Below are 21,874 nucleotides of genomic sequence, written 5' to 3'. Positions count from 1 at the left end.
TTTTTTTCATTTTGTGAAGTGCAAAATTTTACATTTCTGAACATTTAGAGCCAGTTGCCATACTCTGCATCATGTTGAAATCTTATCAAGATCTGACTGAATATTTATGCGGTTTCTCTCAATTAGTACTTCATTATAGATAGCTGAATCATCTGCAAAAAGACTGGTTTTACTATTCATATTGCCTACAAGTCATTAATATACAACATGAACAGCAATGGTCCCTGGTGCACAGCCAAAGTTACTTCTACATCTGATGATGGCTCTCCATCCGAGATAACAGGCTGCACTCTCCCTACCAAAAAGTCCTCAACCCAGTCACAAATTTCATTTGATACCCATATGATCATACTTTTGACATTGCAGTACTAAGACAAATGCTTTTTGGAAATCGAGAAACACTGCGTCTACCTGGTTGCCTTGATCCAAAGCTTTCAGTATGACATGTGAGAAAAGTGCAAATTGGGATTTTCACATGATCAATTTTTTAAAAAACCGTGCATCACTTCTACAACGCTTCTTGTAGATGAGTGTGACCTGTGCCATTTTTTCAAAAATTCGGCACGGCTTTTTGTTCGAGGATCTATGATAGATTGTAGTGAGGAGAGGGGTTAACTTGGCTGCAAATTCAGCAGAGAATCTGACAGGAACTCCATTGGGCCCTGGAGCTTTGTTTAGTTTTAACAATTTCAGCTGTTTCTCAGCACCATTGACACTAACACTTATTTAATTAATCTTTCCAGTGGTTTGAGGATTAAATTGGAGCAATTCTCCTGGGTTTTCCTTTGTAAAGGAACATTTGAAAATTGAGTTAAGCATTTCACCCTTTCATCTACATCTACATCATACTCTGCAAGCCACCTAATGATGTGTGGTGGAGGGTACTTTCACTACCACTTTTTGACCCTGCAACCCTGTTCCACTCCTGAATAGTGTGTGGGAAGATTGATTGTCGGTAAGTCTCTGTATTGGCTCTAATTTCTTGAATTTTCTCCTCGTGGTTAATACACGGGATGTATGTCGGGGCGAAGTAATATGTTGTCGGACTCCTCCTGAAAAGTGCTGTCCTGAAATTTCAATAGGAAATCTCTCCGTGATGCACAATGCCTCTGTTGTAACATCTACCAGTGGAGTTTGTATAACATCTCTGTAATGCTCTCTCGCCAGCTAAAAGATCCCGTGATGAAATGTGCTGCTCTTTGTTGGATCTTCTTTATCTTCTCTACCAGTTCTACCTGATAGGGATCCCAGATAGATGAACAATACTCAAGAATCAGATGAACAAATGCCTTATAAGCCACTTCTTTTGTGAATGAGTTATATTTCCTTAAGATTCTTCCGATGAATCTGAGTCTTGTGTCTGCTTTTCCCAGTATCTGTTTTATATGGTCATTCCACTTAAGGTCACTCTGGATAGTCACACTTGGATATTTTATGGCAGACACTGTCTCAATGTGTTTGTCATCAATAGTGTAGCTGTACAGTAGTGGATTTCTTTTTCTATGTATGCGCAATATGTTACATTTATTTATGTTCAGGGTCAACTGCCAGAGTCTGTTCCATTCATCAATTCTCTACAGGTTGTTCTGCAAATTCTTATTATCTTCTGATGTTGCTACTTTGGTATAGACAACTGTGTCATCTGCGAATAGCCTTAAAGAGCATCCGATGCTTTCTTCTAAATCATTTATGTATATTGTTAACAGCAACGGTCCTATCACACTTCCCTGTGGTACTCCGAATATTACCTTTACACCTGTCGATTTAGTTCCATTAAGAGCAACATGTTGAGTTCTGTCTGCAAGAATGTCTTGAATCCAATTGCAGGTCTGCTGTGATACTCCGTAACCACATATTTTTTTCATTAAATGGCAATGAGGGACGGTGTCAAATGCCTTACTGAAATCAAGGAACATGGCGTCAACCTGAGCACCATTGTCCACAGTGCTGTGGATCTCATGGAGGAATAGAGTGGGCTGAGTTTCACAGGATTCCTATTTGTGGAATCCATGTTGATTTTTATAAAGGAGATGTTCATTTTCCAAAAATGTCATAATTCTTGAGCATAAAACATGTTCCATAATTCTACAACAGATTGACATCAATGATATACGTCTTTAACTGTGTGGATCTGTCTTACGGCCTTTCTTAAAAACGGGAATGACCTGCCTTTTTTCCAGTTGTTAGGTATTTTTCATTGCTCAAGCGATCTGCAATAAATTACTGCTAGAAGGGGAGCAAGTTCTTTTGCATAATCTTTATAGAATCTTATAGGTATCTCATCTGGGTCTCAAACCTTTCCACTATTAAGCTATTGTAGCTGCTTTTCAGTTCCGTGATCAGTTATCTCAATATCTGCCACTTCGATGGTCGTACGATGATTGAAAGTCCACGGTGAAGCAACTTCAGAAGACCGAATTCAGTATTTTGGCCTTCTCTTTGTTATCTTCCATTTTGGTGCCAGTGTGGTCACCAAGAGAATGAATAAATGATTTTGACCCACTTACTGATTTTACATACAACCAAAATCTCGTAGTCTTCGTTGATCCATTATGGACGCTGGCATGAACTTCCTGATGCGATAATTTACCAACAGCCGTATGTATTGTAGAAATTTATTTTATTTTATGAAATTCTATGTGCTATCAGTTTCGGCATTACATTGATGCCATCTTCAGGCCCCACACGTCATAGTCGTAAAATTGCTATACACGGAGGGAGCCATATAACTGGATCCGTGATTCAAATCATTGTGTAACAGCTCTTGGTGGCCAGGCGACACAGCCTCTCTTAGGGTTTTTTCTCAGATTTGTTGACAATGTCTTACTTTCAAAATCATTGAACGCTTCTCTCATTGCTCTCCTTACACTCATTTTCGCTTTGTTCAGCTTTTGTTTGTCACCTAGGTTTTTACTTCTCTTGAATCTGAGTTGAAGTGCTCTTTGTTTATGTAGTGCTTTTCTAACATGATTATTACACCATGGTGGATCTTTTCCATCTCTTAAAACATTACTCATAACATACTTGTGTAGGGCATATTGAACGATGCCTTTGAATTTTTTCCATTTGTTCTCCACATCTTTGTCCTCATCACCGAATATTTGATACTAACTGCTGAGATATTCTGAAATTTATATCCTGTCACCCTTGCTGAGCAAATATGTCTTCCTACCTTTCTTAACATTCCTTGTAGGACCCGTCATCATAGATTCTGTCACAGCCTTGTGATTACTGATACCTTTCTCTGCGTTAACTGATTTTATAAGTTCAGGTATGTTTGTTGCCAGGAGGTCTAAAACGTTATCCTCTCAAGTTGGTTCTCTAACTATCTACTCAAAGTAATTTTAGGGCAAGACTTCCAGGACAATGGCTCATGATTCTCTGTCTCTGGCACCACTTTTGATGGCATAACACTTCCAATCTATACCTGGCAAGTGGAAGTCACCCCCTATTACAGCGGCACAATCAGGAAAATTACTAATGATATTGTGCAAGTTCTGTCCGAAGCATTCTACAACTACAGATCCTGACCCAGGTGGTCTATGAAAGCATTGGATAACCATTGTTGACCGTTATTTGACACTCAATTTCACCCAGATTAATTCACATTCGGAGTCCGTGGTAACCTCACTAGATATTATCAAATTTTTTACTGCAATATGCACGCTGCCACCATTGGCGACTAACCTATCCCTAGGATAAACATTCCAGTCTGAACTTAGGATTTCATTGTCACTGATGTCTGGTTTCAACCAGCTTTCTGTTCGCAATACTAACTGTGCAATGCCACCTTCAGTAAGCGATACTAATTCTTGGACCTTTCCTGGGATGCTCCTGCAGTTTACTAAAATCATATTAATCTTTCTATCTCTGATCTGCGAGGACCAAGAATCTCCGTGGTTGCTGTGGTTGATTTGACATGCAAATCATCTTTGCTCCCAAGGGAGGAGTTCTCTAACCTGAAACAGCTCCGTGTGCACACCACACGTACTCCACTACTCTAGTAGCCGCATCCTGCATTTATAGTTCAATTCTTTTATCTTGGCGGCTTGCGCATGCCCGCCCAGATGCGGGAGATTGCTGCGTTGCCAGTTGCAAACGACGTACACGCCAAGAGAGGCAGCGCCAACTTACGTTTAGGCGGGAGCGCGCAGTTTATGAAGTAAAGCCACCACGGCCGCACTAACCCTTTCGCTGCTAAGAGACGTGCTCCCCGCATTCCGTTTAACAAAAGTCCTGGAGTACTCTAAAATATCTAGCAAAATACCGACAAACACTGTTGGTATGACTACGAATTGCTCACGTTTCATCTAAGTATAATAGGAAATAAACAATTACCGCTTTTCTTTATTGCAAAAAAGCGGTTCGTGAGAATGATACAAACACCTTTCCTTGCTATCACCTGAATTAGGAGGCTTATTGCTTGTTTGGCTTAATTAATTAAAAATACCAAGCAAAATACCGACAAACACTGTTGGTATGACTACGAATTGCTCATGTTTCATCTAAGTACAATAGGAAATAAACAATTACCGCTTTTCTTTATTGCAAAAAAGCGGTTCGTGAGAATGATACAAACACCTTTCCTTGCTATCACCTGAATTAGGAGGCTTATTGCTTGTTTGGCTTAATTAATTAATAGAATATGAAGCAGTTGGTATAAAGAATGCTTTTTCCAAACTTTCTATAAAAAAAAGTCTGCTATCAAGACTTTGCTTTTGTTTGATTACTTTATTTATGACTGAACGTTTCTAAAACTTAAGACACTCGTCCGTGCTCTGCACTGCAGTCGAGTTCTGGCAACGTCATTCTCTGTTCATCGGCTGACTGTGTTTTGTGACGTCAGATGTGCAGAAAGAACCTAAACTTGCCCGCCGTTGTAAATGACGCGCACTTTAGTGCACGCCTGACCTATTAATGGGAACCTTAAAATTCTGCACCCGATAGCGGAGGTCGTGAAATTTGCATCCGATACTGCCACAGAGTCGTCTGAGCCTCTGGTTTAGATCTTCCACTCTGCTCCAAACCGGAGGACCACGATCGACCCTGGGTACGATGCTACAAATAGACAGCTCAGTCTGCAACCTGCGTGCAAATTCTGAGGCAGTGGCTACCTTCGCCTTACACGCTTAATTACGGTTATATCTGTTATTGGTTGCTGATTTTTAAGTACTTTGTCACACACAATGATGATGGTTAACATTCACAACAATCCTCACTGCAATCGACGGTCGTTACTGGCAGACGCGGTTCATGCGAAACACAAAATTCGGCACTTGTCACTTTCGGTTTTATATCACTCACAAATCGGTATTGATGAGGGTCAACCCCACAACGATAATGGGGACGCGCTCATTTGTTACACTTCCGTGAATTTACAATTTACTCCTCATTCGGCACATCCGCCATTGACACCATACTCGGCTCTACCACCCTTCTTGCCCATCTTCTCAGTACTGCCACTCACTCGACACTCCTCTCACTGCCTCCTGCAGCGCTCGACAATCGACTCCTGTCTACTATTGACCTGGGCGTCGGATACTAGTATCTGTGTTCGTGGGATCACAGATCCCTTACAACATTAATCTCATTTCCTTCTTTCAAGACATTGTCCATTCTGTTCAGCTGCTCTTCCAGGTCCTTTGCTGTCTTCGAGAGAATTACAATGTCATCGGCAAACCTCAAAGGTTTTATTTCTTCTCCATAAATTTTAATTCTTTCTCCAAATTTTCTTTTGTTTCCTTTACTGCTTGCTCAATATACAGATTGAATAATATCAGGGATAGGCTACAACCCTGTCTCACTCCCTTCTCAACTGCTGCTTCCCTTTCATGCCCTTTGACTCTTATAATTGCAATCTGGTTTCTGTACAAGTTGTAAATAGTTTTACGCTCCCTGTAAATAACACCTGCTACCTTCAGTATTTGAACAAGATTATTCCAGTCAACATTGTCAAAAGCTTTTTCTGAGTTTACAAATGCTAGAAACATAGGTTTGCCTTTCCTTAACCCATCTTCCAAGTTGTAGGGCCAGTATTGCCTCACATTTTTCAACATTTCTACAGAATCCAAATTGATCTTCGGTGACTCGGCTTCTACCAGTTCTTCCATTCGTCTGCAAAAAATTCGTGTTAGTATTTTGCAACCGTGACGTATTAAACCGATAGTTTGGTAATTTTCACATCTATCAACACCTGCTTTCTTTGGGATTGAAATTATTGTATTCTTCTTGAAGTCTAAGGGTATTTCACCTGTCTCGTACATCTTTCTCACCAGATGGAAGAGTTTTGCCATGACAGGCTCTCACATGGCTGAGTGTTGTGGAGTGTTGTCTACTTCCCAGGCCTTGTTTTGACTTAGGTCTTTCAATGCTCTGTCAAATTCTTCAGCCGTATCATATCTCCCATTTCATTTTCATCTACGTCATCTTGCATTTCCATAATATTACCCTCAAGTACATTACCCTTGTATAGACCCTCAATATACTCCTTCCACCTTTCTGCATTTCCTTCTTTGCTTAGGGCTGGTTTTCCATCTGCGCTCATCTTTACAGTTGACCTCTAGCCATCCCTGTATAAGCATTTTGCCCTCCCTGTCGATCTCATTTTTGAGATGTTCGTATTTCTTTTTGCCTGCTTCATTTATGGCATTTTTATATTTTCTTCTTTCATCAGTTAAATTCAATAACTGCTGAGTTACCCAAGGATTTCTGCTAGCCCTCATATTTTTACCTACTTGATCCTCTGCTGCCTCCACTATTTCATCTCTCAAAGCTGCCCATTCTTCTTGTATTGTACAGTTAACCATTAGGATTTCAATACTCTCACCTGTGGGAGACATTTCTTTCGATCTTACACTGATACTTCTGGGTTTCCTACATCTATTGTTATCTGGATTGGATGGAGAGTCGCCTAACCTGAGAAACCCTTGTGTGAATCCCACACACAGTGAGTTACCTCTGATGTGTAGTGCATGCCTGACCTACTTAGGGAGTCCCTAAAGTTCTCAACCCTATGGTGCAAGTCCAGGAAGTTTTAGCCTAGTTTGTCACACAACTTTTGAATTCTCTGGTTCAGTCCTTCCACTCTACTCATAACCAAAGGGCCACCATCACTTCCGGGGACAATGCTGCAAATTGTGAGCTTCATTGAAACTCCACGCACAATGCTGGTCCTCTCAACCTTCTCTGCCAGTTGTCGGAATGACACAAGAATGATTTCAGAGCCCAGACGACAGACATCATTTGTTCCAATGTGTGCCACAGTCTGTAGTTGGCTGCAACTTATTCTTTCAATGACTCCTGGAACAGCCCGTTCAACATGTTGAATGAGGCCCCCCCCCAGGCACTGAGTGCACCTGATGTTCTTTCCCGTCCCTTGCTGCCATTTCCCTGAGGGGTACCACCATTCACCGTACATTCAAAGTGCTGACGATTAATTGACCCCTACCCTTTTGCGTTTGCTTCCTCCCGACACTGGACAAAACAGGTTTCCCCACAACAGGTATAGTGGGTCCCACTGGCTCAGTTTCAGTGAAAGACGGCACTTCGAACTTGTCGGTTAGGGGGATTGGTACGACAGTCTGAGTCCTCCTCGGTCACCGTCCGCCCTGTACAAGCCACGCTAAGTCAGTTGGACAGGTAATGACAGATCCTGTACTTTCTGCAGAGGAGGCAGGATCCACAGGAGAAGAGGTACCTCTGGTAGAGGTATCACAGGTACACGACTCTCGGGAGTTCTTCCGACACACCAATTCGCAGCAGCTGTCAATCGTTTGTCAGTAGTCGTGGTAATTTCCGACTGCTTCTGAACGTCGACCAACTCGTATAGTTTACATATATCTTGAGAAAGCCTGTTAAAAGCTTCAAGAACATGCTTGTAATGATAATTCTATAAATATACTACATCCCCTTATATATATTGCTCACATAAGGATTGTGAGAACAAGAGTAGGTTATTTACAGCATGCAGAGGGGCATTCAAACAATCATTCTTCCTCTGCTCCGTACATGAACGGAATGGAAAGAAACCCTAATAGATGACACAGTGGGTCATCCCCTCTTCCACTCACTTTGTAATGAAGCAGGGTTGCCCACTGATATCCTGTTTGGTTTTACACTGCTTTAGTAACTTAGTTAAGCAATGAACTTGTATTTTTTTTCATTTTCACTACTCAGATTCCGACTACAGATTCTGTGACGTTCAGCCTCATCGTACAGAATTCAGAAATAGTTTAAATAAAATTCCCCTTGTAAAATCTATTATTTCAGTACATTCTAATGTCCATTCTGAAAGTAATGAGCTAATTAGTTTTATTGGAAATGCATCATATTAACAGTTATGAACAATGACATATATTGTGCAATACATATTAAATAAAATTCGAGTGAGCTAATAGATCGAATTCAGCTAGAAGACTGCATCCAAAAGAAAGCCTAAATTTTACTGATTCCAGCAAAGTGTTTAAATTAACCTAAAGTCTATTAATTAAATAGATATTAAGACTTGAAATCTGCAGCCTGTATGACTTAAAGTGCCAATTGGGACCAAACTACTGTATAATTCCGAGATCTGTTTTGATACTTTTGCTACCTATATTTTCTTCGTAAAATGACTCCAGTCTCAACTTTGTAAGTGCATTAATTAAGAATTAAGTAAATTTGAATATGTAAAAATTATTGTTCAAGAGGTGCCATGGTTATAAGTCGGGAATTCCCACGGCGGATGCATTAGTTAGTTCCCTGTATTTAAATTGATACAGCTCACTCATGTTATTTAAGTAATAAAACACTATAGTTAACTTCAAAACCAATTAGAAAGGATCATTTTAACCCTGGGAAATTATAAAGTATGATATATTAACTTGACAATTAAGTGTAAGAGGCCTGGTCACATGAATATTGTGTTTGCGAGTGATAACAAATAAATCGCACTGTGGTTGACATAAATGTTCAACAGTGAATACGATCTTGACTTTTGATTTTGGAAAACTTAACCTAGGATCCTGGCTTCTTAATTTCAGTGTGATTTAGGTGAGACAGACGCAGCTACCGGGAAGACAATATTGAATAAGCAAAGCAAGGTAGGTCGAGAACACTGCGCACTATCTACTGGGTGAGGAAATGTTTCAAAACCGGTTCATCCAGTTGTGACATGAACTTTAAGTGGCACTAATACATGATACATGTCCCGGCATGCTCCAACTTCACTGCGGTTTGCTGAGTGTGGATGTAGATGGTGTTCTTACACTCATTTTCACATTAACAAGAATGCAGCTGTATAAATTCGTAGAGAATATTAATAGCAATACTGGTATTGAGAAGGTTGGTTTCAGTGTATGAAATATGACAATAGTAAATGAATAGTTACATCCCATAATGAGATGTAATCTATGGAAAATACTGATGTACTAACAAATACACTGCAATTTGTTCTCCCTGCAGCTCCTGAAGTACATATTTGAGAAGTGTCCGAAGATAGAGAAGCTGATAATCGCCAACAACTTACTGGCCGACCGACAGTACGCGGAGTTGGTGTCGCGCCTGGAACACTTGCAGAGCCTGGAAGTGTTCGAGAATCGGAGAGGTGCGGGGCCCGTGCTGCTGCGCTTCCTGGCAGACACCTGCTCGAAGTTGCGGGAGATAAACCTCAGCTGTGACTACCACCCGCTGGAGGACGTCGAGTACTTCGTGAAGGCCAAGAGGGACACACTCACTTCTGCCACCGTGCGCTGGACCATGGCGGGGAAGAGGTGAGCCTGTCGGCATCTTTCTCCGCGTTCTGGTACGTCACCTAAATTCACACAGACGTAAAATACTCCAAGAGCCAGTGTACGGTGCGTGGCGGAGGATACCTTTTACCACCTCTAGTCACTATCTTTCCTGCTACACTTGTAAATGGAGCAAGCTGAAAAGTGGCTATCTGTTCTCCTCTGTACCAGTGCCGATTTCTCTTACCTTACCTTTGTGGTCATTATGTGATACGTATGTCGCTTGCTGTAGAATCATTCTGCAGTCTGTCACAAATGCCAGTTATCTAAATATTCTCAATAGTGCTTCACAAAAATGATATTTTCTTCCCTACAGGCATTCGGATTTCAGTTCTCAGAGTATTTCTGCAATACGCGTTGATCAAACCTGTAACAGATTTCAAATCTGAAATAATTGCATGTATTCCTTTAATCCAATCTGGTACGGATTCCAAACACTTGAGCAGCATTCAAAACACAAGTATTCTATTTGCAGACTTCTTTATAGCTAAGCTAAATTTCCATAAAATTCTCCCAAAAAACTAAAGTCAACCACTTGCCTTCTCTTTACACACTCATTCCATTTCCTATCACTTTGCTACATTATGCCTAGATGTTCTGTCAGGTCACACACCACTAATACTGTATTCAGACATTACAGAATTGTTTTTCGTAGTCATTTTTATTAACTTACATTTCCCCACATTTAGAGCAAGCTGCCATCCATCTCATAAAATAGAAACTCTGTCTAAGACGTCCTGAATCTTCCTACAATCACTCAAAGATGACACTTTCCATAAACTACAGCATCAGAAAATTTTCAGTGTCAATGAACTTATTGTATGAAACTTCCTGGCAGATTAAAACTGTGTGCCAGACAGAGACACGAACTCGGGCAAGTGCTCTACCGTCTGAGCTACCCGAGCATGACTCATGAGCCATCCTCACAGCCTCAGTTCTGCCATTACCTCGTCTCCTACCTTCCAGACTTCACAGAAACTCTTCTGTGAACCATGCAGAACTTATTGTATAGCGTACGGGGCCTGAAGATGGCAACACGAACACGAATTGCCGAAACTGGTTGCTTTCAAAATAAAATAAAATATCTTAAAGTGTACAGCTGTCGGTAAGGTTTATTGACATTGAAAAGTACATACTAGCCGATGTCCCCTAATTGGAACGGACCGACTGAGATTGTCAGAAAATTGTTGCTGTTCACCCTATCTGTCTGGTCATTTGTGTATATAGATGTACAGAGGACAAGAGTGGTCCTAGCACACTTCCCTGGGGAAATCCTGATGGTTACTTTCTCTGTGAGGAACATTCACTGTCCTCATTGATGAGGATTTAAATTGGAAAAAACAAATTTTGGAATTCCTGAAACAACTTAGTTCACCCACATTTGCGCTTAGAAACATTGAAAATCCCACGGAAAGACAAAACAGTAAGCTGACATTTTGTATATTTTAATTCTATAACGTCATATGAAATAATTTTCTGGGATAACTCATCTTTAAAAAAGAAAGTCTTCATAACTCAAAAAGGGCTGTAAGAATAATATGTGTTGCTCACCTGTGATCAACTTGTAGACATCTGTTTAAGGAGTTCTGACTACTGCTTCCCAGTGTATTTATCCCCTCATGAAGTTTGTTGTAAATAATCCACTACAGTTCGAAAGGAGCAATGATGTACAAAATTACAATAGGAGAAGGAGAAATGACATTCATCACTCCACATTAAGGTTGTCTTTTGCACAAAAAGGGGTGCACAGTGCTGCAACTAACATTTTTGATCACTTACACAAGGACATAAAATGTCTGACAGGCACCCAAGTAAAATTTGAAAACAAATTAAAAAACTTTCTACTTGACAACTCCTGTTCTGTACAAGAATTTCCATTATTGTAACATGTAAAATGTTGTGAGTAAGAATTACTAACTCACATCTGTATATTTAATACATAATAAAAAAAACTTATAAATGTTCAGCATATAGCCATATTTACAAATTAATTTGCAGTGCGAACATCAAATAAGACTCGTTTGACGATTACGATTTATCGTGCAAAAATGATCCGTGGAACACGAAATGAACTAACTAACTTTTCTATTACGTAAACACTCTTAGAGACGCTTACTTATCTGAGAACCTATTCTACGAGCTCAAACCTTCATTAACGGTCTGCTGTTTGGCACCGTGTCGAATGCTTCCTGCAGATCTAGGAATTTGCAGTCTGCCTGTTGCCCTCGATTTACAGTTTGCAGGACATCGTGTGAGAAGAGGACGAGCCGAGTTTCACCGGAATGGTGATATCTAGATCCCTATCGATTTTTGGATACGAGCTTTTCTCTCTCGAGAAGATTTGTTGTAATGGAAACTCCGGGTAGGAATATCGACAATGTAGGAAAAGACAGATTGCTACTTACCGTAAAGAAGACATATTAAGTTACAGACGAGCACAGTTTAAAGACATTTATATAAAGCTTTCAGCCACAGCCATCATCAGTAAAAGAGAGACACGTGCCATTCGTACGTACAAGAAAGCATACCTCACGCAGACACGACCACCGACTTCAGTTTCTCGGGCCGGAATGCGACTGCGATGTGGGATACGAGCGACAATCTGGAGGGGCAAGGAAGTGGAAGGGGCGGTAGTGTACGAGTGCAGAGAGAGACGAACGCTGCCTAGCGGAGTGAGTGGGGACTCAAATGCTGACGAGTGCGGCGTTAGGAGGTCGTGGGACAGGTAGGTAGCGAAAACAAGGAGCAAACGAGGAGAGGAGCGAGGAAACGTGGGCAGGTGTAATGGCAGAGAATAGCAAACAAGGAGGGTGGGAGATGGGAATGGAGAGGAGATAACAGAATGTAGGGGAGTGGAAACTGTCGGATACAGAGTGCAGGAACAGTATGTTACTGTAGGTTGAGTTTGGGATAGTTACAGGAGCACAGTTCGGAAAGGCTGGTAGTGAATGGGAGGACCCAGATGCCCCAGGTAACGATGCAGGCGTCGAAATCGAGCAAATTATGTTCAGCTGCACGCCGTGCCCCAGGGCGGTCCACTTCACTGTCGGCCACAGTTTGGCAGTGGCCGTTCCTCCCGGTGGACAGCTGGCTGGTAGTCGTACTGATATGAAAAGCTGTGGAGTGGTTGCAACAGAGCTGGTAAATGGCGTGGCTGCTTTCACAGAAGGCCTGGCCCCTGATAGGGTGACAGCACTGGAATAGGGAGTGTTGGGTGACTGACTGAGCCAATTTTTCACCTCCATCTTCCTCAGAGATATCTCGTCAATGTGCTAACACGAGGATCAGTAGTGTGTCACACAATTATGAGGCTAAGTAAGCAACATCGTTAAGCTTCAGAATCACCACTCTACCATTCCAGCATACCCCCATACTAAGGTATTTGGAATAAAACTGGTTGGACTACATTGATTTGTACTATTTTTAGGTCGGGTCCTGCCTTCTATTGCACGATTCCTCCCACGTCGACTTACAAGGGTTGCCCAGAAAGTAATGCACCACATTTTTTTTTCTTCAACAACTCTTTATTGAACGTAATGAGAATTACACACACAAAATAATTGTGTTTCATCTGTTGCTGTTGTTGTGGTCTTCAGTCCTGAGACTGGTTTGATGCAGCTCTCCATGCTACTCTATCCTGTGCGAGCTTCTTCATCTCCCAGTACCTACTGCAGCCTACATCCTTCTGAATCTGCTTAGTGTATTCATCTCTTGGTCTCCCTCTACGATTTTTACCCTCCACGCTTCCCTCCAATACTAAATTGGTGATCCCTTGATGCCTCAGAACATGTCCTACCAACCGATCCCTTCTTCTGGTCAAGTTGTGCCACAAATTTCTCTTCTCCCCAATCCTATTCAATACCTCCTCATCAGTTATGTGATCTACCCATCTAATCTTCAGCATTCTTCTGTAGCACCACATTTCGAAAGCTTCTATTCTCTTCTTGTCCAAACTAGTTATCGTCCATGTTTCACTTCTATACATGGCTACACTCCATACGAATACTTTCAGAAACGACTTCCTGACACTTAAATCTATACTCGATGTTAACAAATTTCTCTTCTTGAGAAATGCTTTCCTTACCATTGCCAGTCTACATTTTATATCCCCTGTACTTCGACCATCATCAGTTATTTTGCTCCCCAAATAACAAAACTCCTTTACTACTTTAAGTGTCTCAGTTCCTAATCTAATTCCCTCAGCATCACACAACTTAATTCAACTACATTCCATTATCCTCGTTTTACTTTTGTTGATGTTCATCTTATATCCTCCTTTCAAGACACTGTCCATTCCGTTCAACTGCTCTTCCAAGTCCCTTGCTGTCTCTCACAGAATTACAATGTCATCGGCGAACCTCAAACGTTTTATTTCTTCTCCATGGATTTTAATACCTACTCCGAATTTTTCTTTTGTTTCCTTCACTGCTTGCTCAATATACAGATTGAATAAAATCGGGGAGAGGCTACAACCCTGTCTCACTCCCTTCCCACCCACTGCTTCCCTTTCATGCCTCTCAACTCTTATAACTGCCATTTGGTTTCTATACAAATTGTAAATAGCCTTTCACTCCCTATATTTTACCCCTGCCACCTTCAGAATTTGAAAGAGAGTATTCCAGTCAACATTGTCAAAAGCTTTCTGTAAGTCTACAAATACTAGAAACGTAGGTTTGCCTTTCCTTAATCTACACACCCTATTTTTCTATGTAATCTCCATCCTGTTCTACAGCCTTCCTCCGGCACGAGATGAGGGCGTGTGTGCCCTGTCGGTACCGATCCTTGTTCTGGGGCCAGAGCCAGTGCTTCACTGTCTGAATCGTCTCCTCATTGCCCTCAAAATGTCTTCCACGAATTGCATCCTTTAATGGCCCAAACAAGTGGAAGTGCGAGGGGGCTAGGTCAGGTGCGAGAGCTGTCAACGGTCTCCCCGACCGCTGAAAATCGTGGAGCTCTGCCGAACTGCCTTCGTGTCACTTCACCCTCAGTGTCCAACAACTGACTGTACTTCTGTCAACAGCAGGTGCTCCTTAAACTCTGGACAAGAGTTTTTGAGTATTCCCCACAATTTCTTTTCCTGCAGCGAGTCATTCGATGACGGCACATCACTCGTAACGTCTGTCACCTACAGACGCCATTCTGAAACTGTCCCGAAGCTACGCTATCCGTCGGAAGTGACTGAAACTTGGCACACTCTCTCGGGAGACTTCAAATAATACGTATGTAATGTTTTGCATTTGTAGCATTGTTTCTGGCTGAAAAAATAAAATGCTTTGCATTATTTTCTGGGCAACCCTTGTATTAATGAGAGCATGTAGTTGTCTCAGAGATGAGGCAACAGAGCTTACCTCATCAGCTGTGTCATATCTACTAAGAAAGGTAAAGCTGTGCCAATAGACATTTTTGCTGGATCTGAGCTTTGCAGGTTTGTGTAGTCTGTACTTGAAGCAGCCCATTAGTTAGCTGGCTGGCACATACATTCCAGTGTCGACTACAAGCTTGACGAGAGGTGCTTGATAAGTTATGGATGGTGTTGCATAAAGTGTGAAACCTTTTATCTCTTCTATATCTGTCCCTCTCCTCTCTGTGGCAGTGTGGAAGCTAATTTCATCTCTGCAATCTAGCCATTGTCCAGACTCGAAATCAATGTAAGGCGGTCTTGCAGTAGTTTGCGCACACACACACACAACCGTTTTGAATTTAAATTCTCAGTTCAGAGGCAGTCAGAATCCAGATAGTGCCCAGCACTTTTAGCATCACTAACGTACATCTACATCTACATCTAATCAAGATTTCACTAATCACTGTGAGGTGCTTGGCAGAGGGTACCTCCCACTGTACCTGTTATTAGGGTTTCTTCCTGTTCCACTCTTGTACAGAGTGCAGGAAGAATGATTGTTAATGCCTCTGTGCATGCTGTAATTATTCTGATCTTGCAACTTCCTGGCAGGTTAAAATGGTGTGCCAGACCGAGACTCAAACTCGGGACCTTTGCCTTTTGCAGGCAAGTGCTCTACCAACTGAGCTACCCAAGCACGACTCACGCCCCATCCTCACAGCTTTACTTCTGCCAGTACCTCATCTCCTACCTTCCAAACTTTACAGAAGCTCTCCTGCGAACCATGCAGAACTAGCACTCCTGAAAGAAAGGATATTACGGAGACATGGCTTAGCCACAGCCTGGGGGATGTTTCCAGAATGAGATTTTCACTCTGCAACGGAGAGCTTCTGTAAAGTTTGGAAGGTAGGAGACGAGGTATTGGCAGAAGTAAAGCTGTGAGGACAGGGCGTGAGTCGTGCTTGGGTAGCTCAGTTGGTAGAGCATTTGCCTGCGAAAGGCAAAGGTCCTGAGTTCGAGTCTCGGTCCAGCACACCATTGTAATCTGCCAGGAAGTCTCATATCAGCACACACTCCATGCTAGTTCTGCATGGTTTGCAGGAGAGCTTCTGTAAAGTTTGGAAGGTAGGAGACAAGGTACTGGCAGAAGTAAAGCTGTGAGGACGGGGCGTGAGTCGTGCTTGGGTAGCTCAGTTGGTAGAGCATTTGCCCGCAAAAGGCAAAGGTCCCGAGTTTGAGTCTCGGTCTGGCACACCGTTTTAATCTGCCAGGAAGCTTCATATCAGCGCACACTCCGCTGTACAGTGAAAATGTTCCTGTGTGAGTGATATGTAAGGCATTGTAGTATATTCTTAGAGTCAGCATTTAAAGCCAGTTCTTAGAACTTCAGTAGACTTTCCTGGTATGGTTTATGTCTCACTTCAAGAGCCTGCCAGTTCACTTCTTTCAACATCTCTGTGACAGTCTCTTGCTACGGCTCGAACAAACCTGTGACCATTCATTCTGCCCTTCTCCGTATACATTCAGTGTCTCGTGTTAATCCTACATAGTACAGGTCCCACACACTTGAGCGATATTCTAGAATAGGTCGCACGAATGATTTGTAAGCAATCTCCTTTATAGACTGATTGCACTTCCCCACTAATCTACCAATAAACTGAACTCTACTGCCTGCTTTCTTTACTCATTACTGAGCCTATGTGATCATTCAATTTCGTATCCCTATAAAGTGTTACACCCAGGTATTTGTATGATTTGGCCGATTCCAACAGTGACTCATTGATATTTTCGTCATAGGATACTACATTTTTTCTATTTTTCGAAGTCCACTATTTTACATTTCTGAACATTTAGAGCAAGTTGCCAATCTTTGTACCACTTTGAAATTTTGTCAAGAGCTTACTGATTATTTATGCAGCTTCTTTCAGATAGTATTTCATTATAGATAACTGCATCACTTGCAAAAAGTCTGAGATTACAGTTAATATTGTCTTCAAGGTCATTAATATACAACATGAACAGAAGTGTCTGGACACACTTCTGTGGGGCACACCCTGAGTTACTGCAACACCTGACAGTGACTCTCCATCAAGATAGCACTCTGTGTCCTCCCTCCCAAGAATTCCTCAGCCTGCTCACAACTTTCACTTCACAGCCCATACAATGATCCTTTCAGTAATAAGGATAGCTATGGTACTGAGTCAGACGCTTTTCGGAAATTGAGAAATGTTGCATCTCCGTGACTGCCTCGATCTGTGGCTTTTAAGATTTCCTGTGAGAAAAGTATGAGTTGGGATCCACACGATCAATGATTTCAAAATCCGTGCTGGTTGGGATGGAGGAGGTCATTCTGTTCAACATACAGCATTACATTTGTACTCAGAATATATTCTAAGATTCTGCAGCAGATGGATGCTAAATATATTGGATGGTAGTTTTGTAAATCACTTCTGCCATCCTTCTTGTGGAAGTGTGTGTCCTGTGCTTTCTCCCAACTAAGGGCACAGGTTTTTGTTTGAGTGATCTGCGATAGATTATTGTAAATTAGCCACAGGTCTGGTATGGAATTTGATGGAGATTCCGTCAGGCCCTGTAGATTTGTTCAGTTCTAGTGATTTCAGTTATTTTTCAACACCACTGACACTAAAATCTATATTGCTTATCTTTGCAGTGGTGCAAGAATTAAATTGAGTCAGCACCCGTAGATTTTCCTTTGTAAAAGAACATTTGAAAATCAAGTTAAGCATTTCTGCTTTTGCTTTGCTACTCTCAGTCTCAGTCCCTGTCGTGCCCACGAGTGTCTGGAGACATACCAGCAACAGCCTTTACTCGCGATCTGAATTTCTTTTGGTTTCTCGACAGGTCTTCGATAAATTTCTGTGACGGTAGTCATTACTCTCTTGACAGCCAAATTTGTAGCGCCTCTCTGTTCGTAGCCCAATGTTTTAAGAAAATGAACTGCTCTACTAGGTACATATCTGTCAAATTTATGGGCAATTATTTTTTTAAACCTAAGCCACAGTTTGTCTGCAGTATTCTCACTAGAGCTCAATGTTTTGAGTTCCTTACTGAGATATGGCACTACGTCATCTCTATCTAGTTTACTGAATTTGTGAATGTTTCTACTCATTTTTGTGCTTTTTGTATTTTGATAATCATCGTTACTACAGCTGCCTCAGTCACTGATACCGGCCTATGTGTAAATCCTCAAAGAGCTCAGGTTTATTTATTATTGTTATATCCAATATATTTCTATCGTGACTGGTCTTCCAGACAGTATGAAGTAGGTGGTTTAATAATGTTTTGCAGGGTACCCTGCCATGCCCACCACTTACAAAACTGTATTCTTCTCATCTACTATGAGAAATACACCACATCCATTTACCATTAGCCTACTCTTTCAATACACATTTAAAGTTTTCACAAAAATCTCACTGCCATCAGTTTCCGGTTTTAACCGGATTTCTGCACCTAGCATTATGTGAGTCACTCTCATCTGAATCCTGCTGCAATTAATCAGTAGGATTTTAAGACTCTCACCTGTACGAGGCATTTCTTTGAATCTTATACGGACACTTCTGCGTCCCCTACATCTGTCATTGTCTAGAGTGAATATTGGGTTACCTAATCTAAAAAGCCCTTGGGTGCACTCAATACACATTCAGCTACCTGGGTAGCAGCCTCTGATATGTAGTGCATTTCTTACCCATTTAGGGGGACCGTACAGTTCTCGGCGTTATCTTGCTATTCCAGAAAGTTTCAGAACCTTTGAAGCCTGTCATTCGACCCTTCCACTCCATTCAGAACTGTGGTGCCACAGTAAGTTCTGGGGTCAGTGCTGTAAACCGTGACCTTTGAACAAGGATGGTCTCCTCAGCCTTTCCTGCCATCTGCTTGGGATAATTTGAATATGACCTCGGAGCCAAGATGACAGGCATCATTTGTTCCAACACCCACCACAACCGGTTCTCGGTTGTACCTCATTTTGTCAACGGCTGCCAGACTAGCCTCTTCGGTATGCTGAATGAGACCCCCCAGGCAGGTGAATCTGATCTTCCTTTACATCCCTAGCTGACATTTCCCTAACAGGTACCATTATTTGCCATACATTTGAACTACAAATTAGTGATGGACTGTACACTTTCACATTTCCCTTCTCTTGACCTGAGACAGAACAGGTTTCCGACAGTGAAAGTGAGTCTCACTGGCTGAGTGTAGTTTCAGGGGAAGTCAGCATTTTGAACTTGTCTGTTATTGAGATGGGTCTAACACACGGAGTTCTCCCTGGTTCCTGTCTCCCCTGGAAATGTTGCCTAGCCCTCCCACTGACACATCACCCACAGCCGAGTGGATGAATAGTCTTCTGTAGAGGAGACAGGAGAGGATAGTGCTGGAGGTAACTTTGTTACCTCTGGTACAAAACTCTGGGGAGCTCTCCCAACACACATATTCAAAGCAGTTTCCAATTGTTTGACAATAGTTAGGCAATTTCCATCTATCTCATCCCATGTTTGAGAACAGCCTTCACAGTGAGGCTCCGTTGTGGCGGGTGCAATGTTTTACTAAACAGCAACAAATAACTTTAAAATAAGTCTGCTGATTCTCTTTTAATTTCTGGATTTGTTAAGCTAAAAGTATTACTAATTCCCTTTAAGTGCAGAAGCAATAAGCATACAAAACAGTATTTCCATAAAGCAACCTGGGACAAAAATTACTAATTTCATGAAACTTACTTTCAGAGTTATAGTCGTTAAAATTTACGATAAATGTGGACAGTGGAAATGTCGAGACATTACTGGCTGTCACCTTTGATCCAAGAAGTCACGAATATAGCATACTTAGCCATATTACCTCTGTCCACCACATTGACAAACTCAGTAAATTAACAAAACAAATAAATACAAAATTTGATTATAGTAATTTAAAGAATAACATGAAAGTAACAGGAAACACGTAGAAATTAGGGGATTTTGGGTAGTGATAAACAAAACAAATCACTTTCTGTGTTAACTCACATACCCAAGCAAAATAATACACAGGAATCAATAACATCTACATTGCATGAAGGCCACAAAAACCCACACAATTTGGTATTGTCATTTTTTATTAACCTGTTTAGGTAAACCGAGCTTTATAATACCAATTAATGAGTAAATCTGTAAGAAAATGTATCAAAAAAGTCTAACCAAAAATCCAAACCTCACTACAAATTCTCATATTGGAAACTTCAATTGACCACATAGCTAGAAAGAAGTCCACGATACTAAGAAAGCGAAACTTGCTACAAAAATTGGCACTGAAATCTCCACTTGACCTATATAACTAGAATTCTGTCCTCAGTACCAAGAAAGCAAAACATGCTGCAAAAACTGTTACTGAAAACATCACTTGATGTACATGCATAACTGACACATTGCCAACCTATGAGCATCAGACACACAGCATTCACTGGCCCTGACACTCATATATTTAGGTATACAACTGAATCACATTCTGCTATATCAAATAAATCCACGACATTCTTCTTAAAATGCAAAAAATTAAAAATGTACTTACCAAGCAAAATCCCCCTTCACACGCGCACGCTTGCGCACGTGCGCACGCACACACACACACACACACACACACACACACACACACACACACACACGAACTTCATTAGCAGGGAAAGATGTGTGTGTGTGTGTGTGTGTGTGTGTGTGTGTGTGTGTGTGTGAGAGAGAGAGAGAGAGAGAGAGAGAGAGAGAGTGGGACAGTGTGATAAAACTTAAGAATATATCTGTATCCAATTAAAAGAGATTGTCATATATCAAAATCAGATTTTAGGCACTGACATGTAGGTAAGAAGTACATCGAACAATGAAAAATCCAGGAAGCTGAAGAGACTGTGGACACGTGCATGCGTGCATGTGCGTGTGTGTGTGTGTGTGTGTGTGTGTGTGTGTGTGTGTGTGTGTGTGTGTGTCTGTCTATTTTTACAAAGGCCTTATTTTGTGACAGTCTTTTTGTTGTGCCTATCTGCAACTCAGCATCTCTGCTATATTGTAAGAAGTACGTCATTTTATATAAATCACTAAAATTGCTAAGCAGTGCACTGAAAAGTATCTTTCAAGAGAAATAGATCAAATATGGGAACCAGTGAGACAAAAGCGTATGATAAATGTAATCATGGTGAGTAACTGAAAATACAGGGCGGTATAATGAAATATAGGTGTGCAGAATGCTGACATATGAAATTTAATGCTGTGTAATATTTAAGCTGTTCTTTTAGGCTTCTGTGAAATCACGACCTTGGAAAATGGAGCATTCCAAAACAAAACAAAAACCACACTACGTTTTTGAGATTATTATTTAAACTCCCACATTCAGATGTGACTTAGACTTTGGGCTACACTACAGATCAGTCTGCCGCGGCAGCCAGTTTTCTTCCATTCACATTTGATGGCTTCCCCAACTGACAATTAATTAAACATTCCACATTAACATAAACTTCAGGCTATGCTACATATGTGTTTGTCATCACAGTGAGTTTTCTTTGATTCACATTTGTTGGCTTCACCATCTTGCAACCAAACTGTGACATTCCAAAGTAGCCTAGGCTTATAGCTACACTACAGATCCTTGTGTACTGTGATCATTTTCTTCCATTCACATTCATTGACTTCACCAGTGCCCAACCACACTAACATTTCAACTGTACATTGATCATTCCATAATACTTTGCTCAAGAATGTGTTTATTTTAGGAATGTCTTTTAATTTTGTTTCTC

General features: G+C 41.3%; 1 protein-coding gene across 1 annotated transcript in view; it reads left to right on the top strand.

The window, feature by feature from the left end:
- LOC124550838 (F-box/LRR-repeat protein fbxl-1-like) overlaps nucleotides 1-21,874 on the top strand; it is a 107,808-nt gene that overhangs the window by 51,111 nt on the left and 34,823 nt on the right. Inside the window, exon 3 of the mRNA XM_047125564.1 lies at nucleotides 9,442-9,749. Coding sequence (XP_046981520.1) covers nucleotides 9,442-9,749 — 308 coding nt within the window. The remainder of the gene's footprint in view (nucleotides 1-9,441; nucleotides 9,750-21,874) is intronic.

This window comes from Schistocerca americana, chromosome 9, assembly GCF_021461395.2.
Source record: "Schistocerca americana isolate TAMUIC-IGC-003095 chromosome 9, iqSchAmer2.1, whole genome shotgun sequence".
Taxonomy (NCBI): domain Eukaryota; kingdom Metazoa; phylum Arthropoda; class Insecta; order Orthoptera; family Acrididae; genus Schistocerca; species Schistocerca americana.
Note: the sequence above shows the minus strand (reverse complement) of the source record. Positions and strands in the feature narration are given on the sequence as shown.